The sequence below is a fragment of the Notolepis coatsorum genome (genome assembly GCF_963971535.1).
Source record: "Notolepis coatsorum genome assembly, chromosome: 12".
In the NCBI taxonomy this organism is placed as follows: Eukaryota; Metazoa; Chordata; class Actinopteri; order Aulopiformes; family Paralepididae; genus Notolepis; species Notolepis coatsorum.
In genome coordinates, this window is record NC_140176.1 from 26,582,204 (window position 1) to 26,595,937 (window position 13,734).

The 13,734-nt window shown below is 42.0% G+C and overlaps 1 protein-coding gene across 1 annotated transcript in view; it reads right to left on the reverse strand.

Moving 5' to 3' along the window:
• Positions 1–8,899: 8,899 nt before the first annotated feature.
• The window catches only part of gfod1 (glucose-fructose oxidoreductase domain containing 1), a 69,601-nt gene continuing 64,766 nt past the window's right edge, over positions 8,900–13,734 (reverse strand). The window contains exons 2-3 of the mRNA XM_084326654.1: positions 11,938–12,131; positions 8,900–10,266 (exon numbers count right to left, since the gene is read on the reverse strand). Of these exons, the coding sequence (XP_084182780.1) occupies positions 9,532–10,266; positions 11,938–12,131 (929 nt within the window). The 3' untranslated portion in view covers positions 8,900–9,531. The remainder of the gene's footprint in view (positions 10,267–11,937; positions 12,132–13,734) is intronic.

Sequence of the window (13,734 nt, forward strand, 5' to 3'; positions counted from 1 at the left end):
TAGATAACATTTATCTATTAGAAAGGTGCAGAATAAAAATATTGCCTACTTCTCATTTCCCCACATGGAATGCACCCGATTGGATAAATTACATGCTGGTGGTCTAGTGCGACATCTAGTGGCCGAATATGATCTATATCACCTTTAAAGGGTTACAAAATCTTCAGGTTGTGTTTAATTGGGCTTCAGATTTACTAACAGGTTTTTAGGATCTCATCTCTGAATGGAAATGGTATGAAACATCAGATTGTTTTGTCGAACCCTGTGAAATCTGTCTTTCACATCTGGAAGACAAGAAGCCCAACCATGACTGGACTAAACCATTTTAGGGGATTAAAGGGTGATCTATATGCCACAGAGTCTTCCTTCCTGATGGCACCTTGTAGATAATCTTCCAAGACTGTACCCTGGTGGCAGCCACGGCTAATATATTGGAGTCCATGTTAGCCAATGGGAGTTGGGGGTATGGCACATGCTCAGATTGCGCTGGTGGAGTGTTAGGGGACCCAATCGAATGGAAATGTGGACAGACTTTACCTGCACAATTACGATTAATTTAAAATGGGGGACCCTGATGTAAACAAGACGAAAGTCTTTCTCTGGTCTGCATCCCCTTAACAATTGTATGTTAATAAAGTTTTCAATCAATCAATCACATCAGCACATGTGTTACACCAACGTTTCAGAGGATATGACGCGATATGACAGCAGTAACATCTCCTCTATTGAGCCTCTTTGGTTGCAACTGAAAGAGTGGGTTTCAACTCTGGTCTCCTACCTCTGTAAGACATAGCCACAGGGAATCTCTCCTGGCTAACAGATATATTTAGGCTTACCAGGTCCCAGCCAGTGATGCTCTCCTACACTGTCACAGAGGAATACATTATGGAATATATCGCTGGTGAAGTCTAACATTGTCTACTTCAGCCATTTCTGTAGTTTTCGTTGTTAGATGTTGTAGTGTTGTAGACAACTGACAGTCTCTACCATGTGCAGAAACTGTTTCAGGATCCTGGAACCAAATTTACCAGGGGATGTTAATCTGTTCTAGCATGGGACCTGACCTGAGTCAGTTAGCTTAACTGGAATCACATTAAAACATATTGTTATCATACTGGTACTCTTATTAAGTAGAGAGACCCAGCCACATTATAACATACTAGTAGCTACTCTGATCAATTAGAGACCCAGTCACATTATAACATACTAGTACTCTTATTAATTAGAGACCCAGTCACATTATAACATACTAGTACTCTGATAAATTAGAGACCCAGTCACATTATAACATACTAGTATTCTTATCAATTAGAGACCCAGCAGACCATAACCCATTTTGGCCCATATAGTTAAAAAAGAAAACCTGTTAAAAAAGAAAACCTGTTAAAAGAAGTTAAAAAGAAAACCTGATTACAAATAGTAAAATGTCAAAAAAAAAAAAACATATATAGACGCTATATATTCAGCATTATATATCATCTATATATTTTAGATAAGGTAATCCAGTTCAAAGTTTCATATTTGTCTTATGTTTATGTGTTACGAGGTACCCCATATCTGACCAGGGGTAAAGTCTATATGCAGTTTTGATAAGGAGCTTATGACAATAGTGCTAACATGGGGAGAATATCTATTACTGGCTTTATCTCAAAGCTAGATAGGTTATCAGTGTTGGACTCAATCTAACAAAAACAGTGAACAGGAATGGTGTTCTTCTAATTTTGTTAGGAATAGCATGTGCCACCTCTGGGGCATTTACAGGTGTGTTACTTTTTACACATTAGCTAATATTCCAATTACGATGTTATAGCATCTTCACATCCTGCTTATGCATATTGCTGTTATTACAACCACAGCCAGGGCCTCTCTCTCTCCTGTCTGGCAGCAGGTCTCCACGCCCTTATATGGGCAGCTTCCTGTCTCTTCATCCCCACGCTGTCTACCTGGGTCAACCTACACACCTGAGACTCATCAGGTCATCACAGAGCCTGGATATGAGGCCTGCGCCCCTGCCACTCCCCGTCCGAGTGTTGCTTCAGTTAGCAGTTAACCTCTGGTATGCGTGCCATTAGCGTTAGCCACGCTTCTATGCCTCTTTTCTTTAAAAAATAAAAATAAAAAAAATAATATTATTATTATTTTATTTTTTTTATTATATTCGACTAAGAGGTTGGCCAGTCGACTACGGCCCCTTTCGACCGATTAGTCGACTAATCGATTAATAGGGGTCAGCCCTAGTAGGATCACATCCCCCCGGTCCCGTACTACTCCCCACCCGTGGACGTCTCCAGCCTGGACACTGCCTGGGGTCACATGGAGTGACCTTCCTCACCCTTGTTACACATTCCAGTAATTCAAGCCTCGTACCCATTAAATACCCTAAACCGCCTCATTCTCCTGTACCTTGTGTTCTGCTCTTGGGTTCAAACCTAGATGCCACCCTAACAGCTGTATGTTCAATAAAGAGAATATTCCAAATATTACCATACAAACTGATCTTACCAGATTGCAAAACACAACAGTGTTTACATACCTAAGTAGGCTGCCTGTAGGCTATGGAGCTGGTCAATTAATCATGTTTCAATTTCAATTATGATTTTGGCTTCCCACGATCATGAAAATCAACATCAAGATAATCGAGATGAAACGATTATTGTGCCACATGCCGTGTTGTTCTCATTTTGTCTTATGTTGTAAATGCAGCACACCCTTCCTTCACAGTGATGCACTCCGACCCTCCCCCAAACAATAGTTTCAGCTCGTGTTGAGAGGGAGGAGGGAGCCATGGCGCGTCTTTGGTAACTTGTAGAAGGTGACAGAAAGGCAGCCTTTGGTCGAGAAGAAAGGTAAAACAAATTGTCGTTGTCATATGATGTTCTCAAATCAATCAGTAGTCATGTTTAAAAATCGTGATTATGATTTTATAATTTAAAATTTTATAATCTAGCAGCCCTCGCTACCTGTATATATCCCAGGTAATCTGGTTTCCCATAATCTCAAAATCCACCCTTTTTCCCCTCATCCTCCAATGACAACAGTTGTGATTGGAGGATCAAGAAAAGAGGACAGGGTTTGAGAGAGATAGGTCAATTGAGATAAGGGATTATGTAGGATATGGTAAATTGGATATCATATTTTATAGTATATTTTTAACATGTCTTTTACATTCTACTAACTGAATCAAACCATAAACAAGGTGGCCTGTTGGGATGTTAGATCCTAATGTGAAAAACTGTGATTTTATATGTCTGCTCATTTTACCCTTGCTATTATTTAACTTATTTGTACTTTTATCTTTACGCCCCACTATCCGCTGGGTGCATACTATAACCTTTATCATGTTTTGTAACAGATTACAGAAGCCTATTGGAACGTGAGGTTCTGATATGGTACCTCATGGTACCAAAGCACCTCAAAGGCACTAAAAACAAGATTACAAACATCACAAAACAAACTGGTCAGACTACTGCTTAACCTCACTCCTAAAACCCACCTCACCCCTGCCCACTTTGACAACCTAGGATGGCTTAGAGTAGAGTAGACAACAGAGTACAGCAACTTGCAATGGGCCTGGTCTACAAGATACACTACACCACTAAGGTACCCATGTACATGTCAAAAGACTTCCCAAAGGTCAGTGAATACCACGACCACAACACCATTGTGCCACATCAATCACTATCCACCTTCAAAACCGCTCTCAAAGAGCACCTATGCAATTAGAAACTGGCCCCTGTAAATGTCCAAACCCAACCCCCTTTAATGTACAGTCCCCCCCCCACCTACCAACCCCCTCCAATGTACAATTCCCCCCCCCACCTACCCAACCTCCTCCAATGTACAGTTTCTTCCCCCTCAAATGTATATACTCTCTTTTTATAAACTCTGTCTATTAATCAGTTTCCAACGCCAGGGTCTATATGACAGGTGTTGTACTCAGTACTGTGTAGATCTGGTATGTCATAAATGTCTGGATGTAACAGTACTGTCTATCTGTATGTCATGTATGTCATATATGTTATGATGAATTGAAAATGGGGGACCCTGATGTAAACAAGACGAAAGTCTTTCTCTGGTCTGCATCCCCTTGTATTGTACCCATTCTGCATTCTGCAATCTGTTAATACAATTTTCAATCAATCAATCATATGATTTGATTAATATATCTGCATTATTTTATCCCACTTTATGCTTTGCTCTTGCTGCTTGTTTTACACTGATGTTATGTCTTATTTCTGCAATCCCCTGTATGAAAGGTGCTATACAAATAAAGTTATTATATTTACAAAATAATGTTTAATACTTAATACATCCTCAAAAACAATTGGATACTTGTGTGCATGTTGTTGGGATTGGGTGCAGCTAGTTACACCACAGTATGCATTGTAATCATAACAGGTCATAATAAAGCACACACACACACACCACTGAATATAGAATACTCTACTCATATAGGATGGTGGAGTTATGCACACATTATAATTGACAAAGAAAGGAAACCACAATGACAATTTATAATGTGTGAACATTTTTCATTTTTTTTTTAATATAGATTATTTATGATGAATCGATGCATGTACAGTACAGAGAGTACAAATAAAGCTTTTTATAAGTTATGTTTTAAAATGGGACAACTTTGTTCAAGAACTCACAGATTGGGAACTAATAAGGAGCTGAATGCTCCAAGGCCTCAATCTACTGTAAACCCATCCAAATACAGATCTGTTCATAAAACAAACAAATAAATACCCTTTTAACACACAACAGTGTATTTCTCAAAACATTTTCCAGTTTCTTGGTTTTCACAAATAAAATACATACATTACTTGTCTATTTATTGTATTATTATAGACAAACCCATAACATGTTTTGTATTGCCATTATGTACAACATCAGTAGTTTTAACATAGATGGTTTTCAGCACAGTTTTACGACTCAAGGGTAAATCAGTAGCTATAAAAAAAACAAAGGAAATCAATGTTTTGGCTTGTAGGTCAATATGCTACAATGTTCCTTCACCAGCACACATTACACTCCTGTTTGGAACGAGAACCATGTAGACTCAGACAATTTTTGTGTGAATAAGCATCATTTGATGTCAAAAATAGTCCTCACTATTAAGGACTGTAATGTGATTGTTTAGACTCTTGGGTAAAAAGTGCTTAAACAACCAAAAGTAGAGGTACTGAGTCTATGAGGGATGAAGCGTGACACTCTTATTCGTTACAAAAATATATATCTATGCATATTGTGTTGTATATTTTTCATTGTTTGTACACACAATCAGTGCAACACACAGTGCTGTATAGAGCCATGGTTGCACGGAACCCACTTCCAGAACAGATTGCCAACTAAAAACGAAGACAAACTTTAAAAGACACACACACACACACACACACACCTAGTTACTTTTATTTTCATTTCATTTGATAAGCATTTTAGTAATAGGAATAATAGCCTATACAAATAGATGGTAAGAGTTTACTGTGTATGTATATCCAGTGCCTATAAATTCAGGTAAAAGATTGTAGTATGTATGTATGTTTCTCACTGCTTGTGCATTTAGTGCATATTAATATATACTGTTTTATGTAATATATATATATATTGTACTATGTATGATTCCATATGAATAAGAATATGGTATGTATAGTAATATATATAGAGAAAGGATATTCTCACTCTATGATTTTAATGCCACTTGGTTGTTTGTAATATAAATCTATTGTCATGTCTATGTTATGTGTTTAACCCCAGAAGAGTAGCTGATGTTCTGCATCAGCTAATGAGGATCCTAATAAAATCATAAATCACTGGTACTTTATGTCAGATGACTAACTTGAATGAATGAATATATATATATAGTAACAAAGGAGTGTCGGGCTTCACTTCACGGAATCGTTCAGACTCGTTCAGACCATTAAATCACTTGGTTATTCCACAAAATTAAACTTGGTTTGAGTCTACAAGGTTCTCAAGTCAAACAAACAATCAAATATATACTGAACTGATATGACCTTTAAAACATATTTCACAAAATGCCTGGGAGTTAAGTTTGTGAATGTTACTGTGTAGCAAATCCGATTGACATTTGAATCACAAATCTCAGGTTTCGCTACATGAATTCGTGATGAGCTTGTCTTGGCCTTCATATTATCTGCTAATCTACACTTGACTTAAATTCTCTCTTTTCTTTACAGTCTTAAAACAACAACAACAAAAACAATTCCCTCTTCAGTGGTTCTGTTCATCCATATGATACTCTCACAATTAAACGGTTTTGCTAAAAACCAGGCATCCCACGTGGGGCGTGAGGTCCAATGAGGTTAAAGGGCCACTTCACCAAAAAACAATGCTGATTTATTTTACACATAATCTCACACACATCCAAAAACTCTAAACAGCTTTGCTTTAATTCAGTTGGACAGTTATTGAGAGTAATGAGTTTGAATATGGCCACCAGTGATGTCGGGGGAACTGAATCCCAGGCTGTGTGTCCAAAAAACTATGTGAAATAATGAAATAAGAAATAAGCAATAAGTTGTCTTATAGGGACTGCTACTTTATCATCTCATTCAACTATAATTAACACAACACAAGGATTCAATGTCCCAGATGACGTCACTGGTGGCCATATTCAAAATCGTCTCTCAATAACTGTCAAACTAAATGAATGTGCGCAAAACTGTTTTCTGAGTTTTTGGATGTGTGTGAGATTATATGCTAAATAAATCTGCATTGTTTTTTGACGAAGTACCCCTTTAAGGTTATAGGGGTCAATACATGAGATGGCTGGATTTTAGGGAGTCCCAACAGTAAAATCCCATTTGCTTCTAAAAGCACAAGGTACAACTGTAGCCATTGAACTTATAACAGGAATGATCCATAGGGTTATCCCTTCATAGACCAAGATTTGGTTCCTACTGTGGTTAGCCATGTTCAGCCTGGCTGGGGCTAGCCATGGTCTAGCATGGTATGGTATGGTTGGGTCTGTGTCTCCATTAGCCATGTTCAGCCTGGCTGGGGCTAGCCATAGTCTAGCATGGTATGGTATGGTTGGGTCTGTGTCTCCATTAGCCATGTTCAGCCTGGCCGGGGCTAGCCATGGTCTAGCATGGTATGGAATGGTTGAGTTTGTGTCTCCATTAGCCATGTTCAGCCTGGCCGGGGCTAGCCATGGTCTAGCATGGTATGGAATGGTTGGGTTTGCGTCTCCATTACGTTCCTTGTAAACTCTCCGAATGCCAGGCAAGTAGGCAGCCTTTCTGAATTCACACCAACTGTGGTACACGAGCTAAACCACGGTGATACAACAGCCCCAGCTGTCCAGTCAGGTCTGGCCCGGTTCTAAAGACCATGGAGATGCTCACTGTGTGCCACACAGGCCACAGCACGGCTAACCCCTGGCTAGTGGGACAATGGGGCAATTATTTGTTGCGTTTGAAGTTGTAGTTTGTTTTTTAATGTTTTTTTTTGTCATGTTCCATCAATTAATGAACATCGCTGGCATCAAAATGTTTTTGGTTGTTGAATAAGACTAAAACCAAAGAGCCATTTAGCATTTCTTCACTCATTTGTAGAACAACAACCACAATGTTTTGCCTTTTTATAGATGCTGATTAAATAGATTACCGGTATTTATACCGGTAGTCAATGAAATTCCAGTCAACTAAGACCTACCATGAGGACAGCCCTATTATTCTATTGCTGATGTATCTAATCTCAACATCTTTCACAGAAACAAACCTGTCCACTCATTTCTATTACATGCTCATCTGTGCCATGATCTCCTGTGTTGGGACTTTAATTGGACTTCAGCCACCCACCACGTTGGCTTGGTAATTGTGAGTGCGTACAGAATGCCTCATCATGTGTGCTGGCTAGCCTGCATAATTACCCATTGTTCCAGTCCACCTCGTCCCAGTGTGCATAAGAAGCTTTAAAGCGTGCCAACACTACCCTGGCAAAACGATGTTAGCTCCACCACAGAGATGGTCCTCTGGATTGAAAAAAAAGTCCACATGGCTAAGCTCTCACTCACAGCAAAGTGCAGGATTGCATTAATATCCACAGACTTAAGGCGCTGCAGCCTCACTATGCACACTAAGCACATCACACAGAAGCCATTGTGTTTGTCACAATACCACACAGCCATCTCGGTCGGCAGATTGCCGGTATTTCAAATCAAACGAGAGGCAGAGCCAACGATTGGTGTTTGTGGCTATGACTCACATCGGTAGAAAATATGTAAAACCATCATGATAATAGTATGATCATTACGCCGGCCATGCATGCGTTCTATGTAGTACACTAAGGGGGCATAAACATTGGTACACAGCCTAGTCTAATTGCATATAGCCATACCACTATATGGACCTCTTGTTAAAATGCAGAGCAGTAAAAGGCATCCATTCCGTTATCATAAGCAGGATGATATACAGTAATTCTTCTAAGATCAGTCTGAATTTATTGCATACATAAACTAGAGCCCCTCTAAAAGCCCCACTAGCCAAACTATTGATTTTTAATCTCTCTGGGTTTCACACACACACACACACAGATGCAGAACAGACTGTAGCAGTCAAAGCACACTCAATCGCAACATTCCCCTTTCCAGGGAAACAAGTAAACGTAGAAAAAGTAGTTCAGGGCATAGCGACAATATAGTGGCACACAGTTCTTTTTTTTGTTTAGTTTAGTTTTTTAGGAGCATTCATCCTTTTTCTTCTGCACCCTCTGTTGGACCACAGTGTGAGGTGCGCAGCATCATCCAGACTCGATCATTAGGGAGAGGAAGAAGAGAAGCACAGAGCAGAGGGTGAACTACTTTTACAGCCAAGCAGGATCTTCATGTACAGTAAGCAGAACCGGTGGGGGGGGGGGGGGGGGGGGGGGGGAATACATCTTTATCCAAGTCAATACCATCCGTTGTAAATTAAAATAATTAGAGGAACATCCTAGAGGAGGGCACTCATAAACGTTGAGCTTGAGAGATCCAGGATGCCTCCTATTGGTCAGCCAGCCAGCCAGCAAATAGCCAATGAAGTACCAGGAAGTGATTTTACTCCCTGACCCGCCTCTGTCAAAAGTAAGTAACTAAGTAAGACCGCCGCATTCGGCTCCATAGTACAAGAAACCTCTCAGTGTTTCTGTGTCGTGAGGCTGAGCGATGTACCTCTCTGGACCGGGACGCCAAGCCTCTCTCTCAGAGGGGAGCAGAAGTGCTGTTCCTCCACCACCCACACGGGGGTGCTGTGACAGTGGTCTTTGCCCTCTCACCACCGGGGCTGGGTATCAGATAAATCATACCGCTCTGTATTATAATGACATGTCAACTGTATCTGTAACACTATTGATACAGATTTATGGGTATTGAAAAATTGAATTTATGGAATTTAATGTATGTATGTGTGTAAAAAAATAATCCCGACGATACCCAGCCCTTTTCACCACCACCCCCCAGTCTAGCGCATGGGGGATCGGCCATCTTGGTGAGGTCAGCGCGCTAGCGGTGAGGTCAGGGGAGCGTGGCTAGCAGTAAAGGGACATCCTGCTGCGACGCATGGCCTCGCTGATCAGGTACGCCGGGCTGACCTCCGGTTCCTCCGTCATCACCACAATGTTCTGCCACTCTCCACACTGGTTGGACTTCTTGATGGTGTCCACCACGCAAAGAGCATAGAGACAGTCCTCGAAGGTGGCAGCCATCGTCAGTGGCCTCCCGTCCCACGTCCTGCGATCATCCTGGTCTTGAAAGGCCTGGCGCACCGCCTGGATCATACGAATCGTTCCGAGGAGATACGGCGTCGGGATGTCGCTGAAGGCCTTCTCCGGCAAAGAGGCCTTCTCCAGAGGCGTGGTGTCTTTGAGAAGCAGCTCCGGTCCGCCGCTCGCCCCCCCCCCGTTCTTCTGCCCGTACAGGTCGGTCCCGGTGACCGTCAGCCGGCCCACCGTCCCGACCACGATCACCTCCTGCCGGAACTCTCCGGGCACGTTGAAGTTAAGCGTGACGGTGCAGCAGGCGCCGCCCTCCAGCACCATCTGAAAGGTGCAGAAGTCGTCGCTGGTGATCTGGCGGATGCCCCGGATGTGGTCCGTCTGTTTGACGAAGGTCTTGAGGAAGCCGTGGACCTTGGCGGCGCGCTGGCCCGTCAGGAAGGTCAGCAGGTCGATGATGTAGCTCCCCACCGAGTGCAGGCCGCCGCCCCCCATCAGGTCGTCGCAGCTCCAGTTGTACTTCTTACCCAGCAGGCTGCCGCTGTGGACCTGTGGAGCAGAACCAAAACGCCTCGTCAATAGAGACACAAAAATGCGCTTTTCCTCTGTGTTAACAAAAACGATGACTAAATATAGTGCGACACTAACGTGACTAAATGATTCATGCAATGTCGTTGACTAAAAACTACGACACAAAATGCCGTTTACAAAATAAAATCTTGCCGAAATCTCTCGAGACAAAATAATTATAACCTTTAGAATAATTCATGTTATTATTATTGCAGCATTTCCGTTTGTGCAGCGCAAGCGCTTTGATTAATTTCCTCACCCCAATTATTTGTTCTTAGCCAGCATTCTAGATAGCAGTAACTGCACACGGCATGGGTTGAATGCCCACTCTTCCCCAAAACAAAACCCCAAGAGGGCATGCAACTCCACCTAATAACGTCAGCATCAATAATAACATAGTGTAGAGCCGAAGAATAGGAGTCAGAGGCGGGGCGTCGAAAGACAGTGCTAAACGTTTATTCGACATCAATTTCAACGTTTACTTGCTACTTGCTTGCTAGCTAACAGGAACTCGTTTGCAGACAGGAAAGTAACAAACATAATTGTCCGTGCGGAACCCTTATACCCAACACATAGTTCTGTGGGTGAATTATGTTGATCCACCACAATAGAACACATTAAATAGCTTACATAAATCTAACCAGCTAGCACTAACGTTAGCTTTTTTTGTTTAGAAAAAGCTCACGCCAACTTATGAGGCTGTAACTGAGTGGCGAGACTAAACAAAAAAGACTAAATCGAAACTAAACAAAAAAGACTAAAACTAAAATGCTCAGACCTGTAGTTGACTAAAACTTGACTAAACGAAAAATAGATAAAGGTGACTAAATATGAAAAAGAGCATTTGAGACATGACTAAGACTAAAACTAAAATAAAAAATAGCTGACGAAATGAACACTGCTAGGCGGCTGCATTTGTAATATTATTTAATAGGAAGTACCATTGAGATATGAGATCTCTTTTGCAAGGGAGACCTGGTCAAGATAACAGCAGCAATAAAATATACAGTACATCACACAGAACATAAAAACATAGAGTATACATAACAACAAAAGTGGATGGCTAAAAGCACTACAGAAGTAATCACCGGGGACCAAAATCACAGAAAGCAATGACACACTTCCTGCAAGGGGCTCTGCAATAAATATTTAAATCCACCAAGCGAGACCAGGGCATTCAGGTGGATGAGCTCCTGCAATTAATTCCATGTCAGAGGTGCAAAGTGGGAGAAGGCTGTCTTTCATAGTTCAGTGACTACTCTTGGAATTGTTAAAAGTAGCCATCTCGTAGACCCGGGCTGGTAGCTACTACAGGCAAATAAAAGCAAGAGGTATAGGGTGTAGAATAACTACTTTCCAAATAATGGATTGTCCAAATGTCGGGTTATAATACGAAAGTGTCCTTTATATAGAAGTTTACCGGTGCACGTTACATTACATTACTCTACTTCCCAAAACGCAATTAATACACAACACTATTGTGTTTTTAACACATTAAATGCTTATATTTTGATCAAAATGAATACATTATGTAAACATGATTATTGTATACATATATTCATTACTGTCCCGCAATTTCAACAAATGTCCCGCAAAATCGACTCACTGTCCTGCATTTGGATCATATGGATTTGGTCACCCTAGTCATACCTGTGCCTCACAGACCAGCAGCTCTCCGACGTAACCCTCCTGCAGCAGCTCCTTCATCCGAACGAAGGCCGGCAGGAAGCGCAGAACGTTACCCATGATGCTCAGCAGCTTGGGGTAGTACTGGGCTGCAGACATCATGCGGAAGGCGTCGAGGGGCGTGGCGGTCCGGTCGCAGATGACGTTCTTGCCAATGCCTGTAGAAGAGAGAGAGAGAGAGAATTATTAGTATTGTTTGAATATTTTGTTGCTGGGGGATCGTCTGTAAAAGAGAAATGTTTCTAATAAAGGCTGCTTTAAAAGTTTCTAGATAAGGCACTTGCGCTTTCCCGGCACTGGTGTTATACTGACATTATACATCAGCCTCCACATGGTGTTGGAGCCATTTAAATGCTATAGTATTTAAATGGTCAGACTGCAGGAGAGTTCAGACGTCAGGGTGTCAGGTTAGACACCGCTACCAGAAGCAGCCCTCAAAACACCCAGACGGGGAAAGAGGTATGAATGAATGAAGGAGGAGGAGAGGAATAAGAGAGATGGGAAGAGAAATCCAAAATACGGTGGCGCCAGATAATTATCATATTTGTACAATCATTTTAAGCTTCTGGGACGATAATTTAACATTTCCCATCTGGCAACACTGACTGGCATAATGTGATTATAATCATATTGTAACTAAGGGATACAGCTATAGCTAAAGGGAGAGAGAGAGAGACAGATTATTTAATTGTTTTGTTTGTTTTAACACTGGCTTTGGCAATGTACACGTATGTTTCCCATGTCAATAAAGCCCCAATTGAAATTAAATTGAATTGAATTGACAGAGAGAGAGAGAGAGAGAGAGAGAGAGAGAGACACAGATAAATCTGTAGTTTAATGATACTGAAGAGGACTGGTCTGACAACAAGCCTGTATTACATTCTCTGCTTCAACTATCTGGTCATTTCCCTAGTTGTCCCAACAGCATGTAATCCCTCACAGCCTCAGGCCAAAGAACCGTAGTAATATCACATGGAGAAACAAAGAGAAAAGGACAGATCCTCACGAGCCGAGCCACATGACCACCTTCCAGCCAGCCAGCCCTGGCACACCCAATGTTCTGCTGACCGCCCCAGTCACACAACAACAGAGGGGGAGTGGGGAAGAAATGGCCCTGAGTGCGCGTGACACACACACACACACACACACACACATGCACACGCACGCACACACACGAAAAGCGACATGCCACCTCGCCAGACAGCCTGAAACCTCCCAGGCTAATCTCCCATAGGTCCACATGGCTGGACCCAGCCAAGCCAAGAAATCAATCCCTCTGACCCAGTTCTGACCAAGTGCCATGGGAAACCCCTGTATCCCCGCCCCAAGACATACTAAACCAAGCCACAACAGAGCCCCCCCTCCTTCCCTACGCCCGCACGCATGCATGCATGCACGCACGCTGTTTTAGTTTTGAAACGACTTTTAGTCAGGGGAGTGCCATGGTTTCTCCATAGAGCCCTGTCTTTTGGCGCAGCAGGTCCGGGGTAACTTAGTCACGTGATTGGTATTGCTGATTGGCTCGAACGCGGTATGTTTGTAAACAGCGAACATGTCTATTAACCCTTTCACTACCACACTACAGAAGGTTAACCTTTCACTGTTAACCTTCTGTAGTGTGGTTGTGAAAGGGTCAATTCTTTGTCGTGTGGCAGTGAAAGGGTTAACCTTCTGTATTGCCGCAGTGAAAGGGTTAACCCTTTGGTAATGAAAGGGTTAAACAACTTGGCACTTGCACTGGAGTTTGGCTGCATGCTGCTA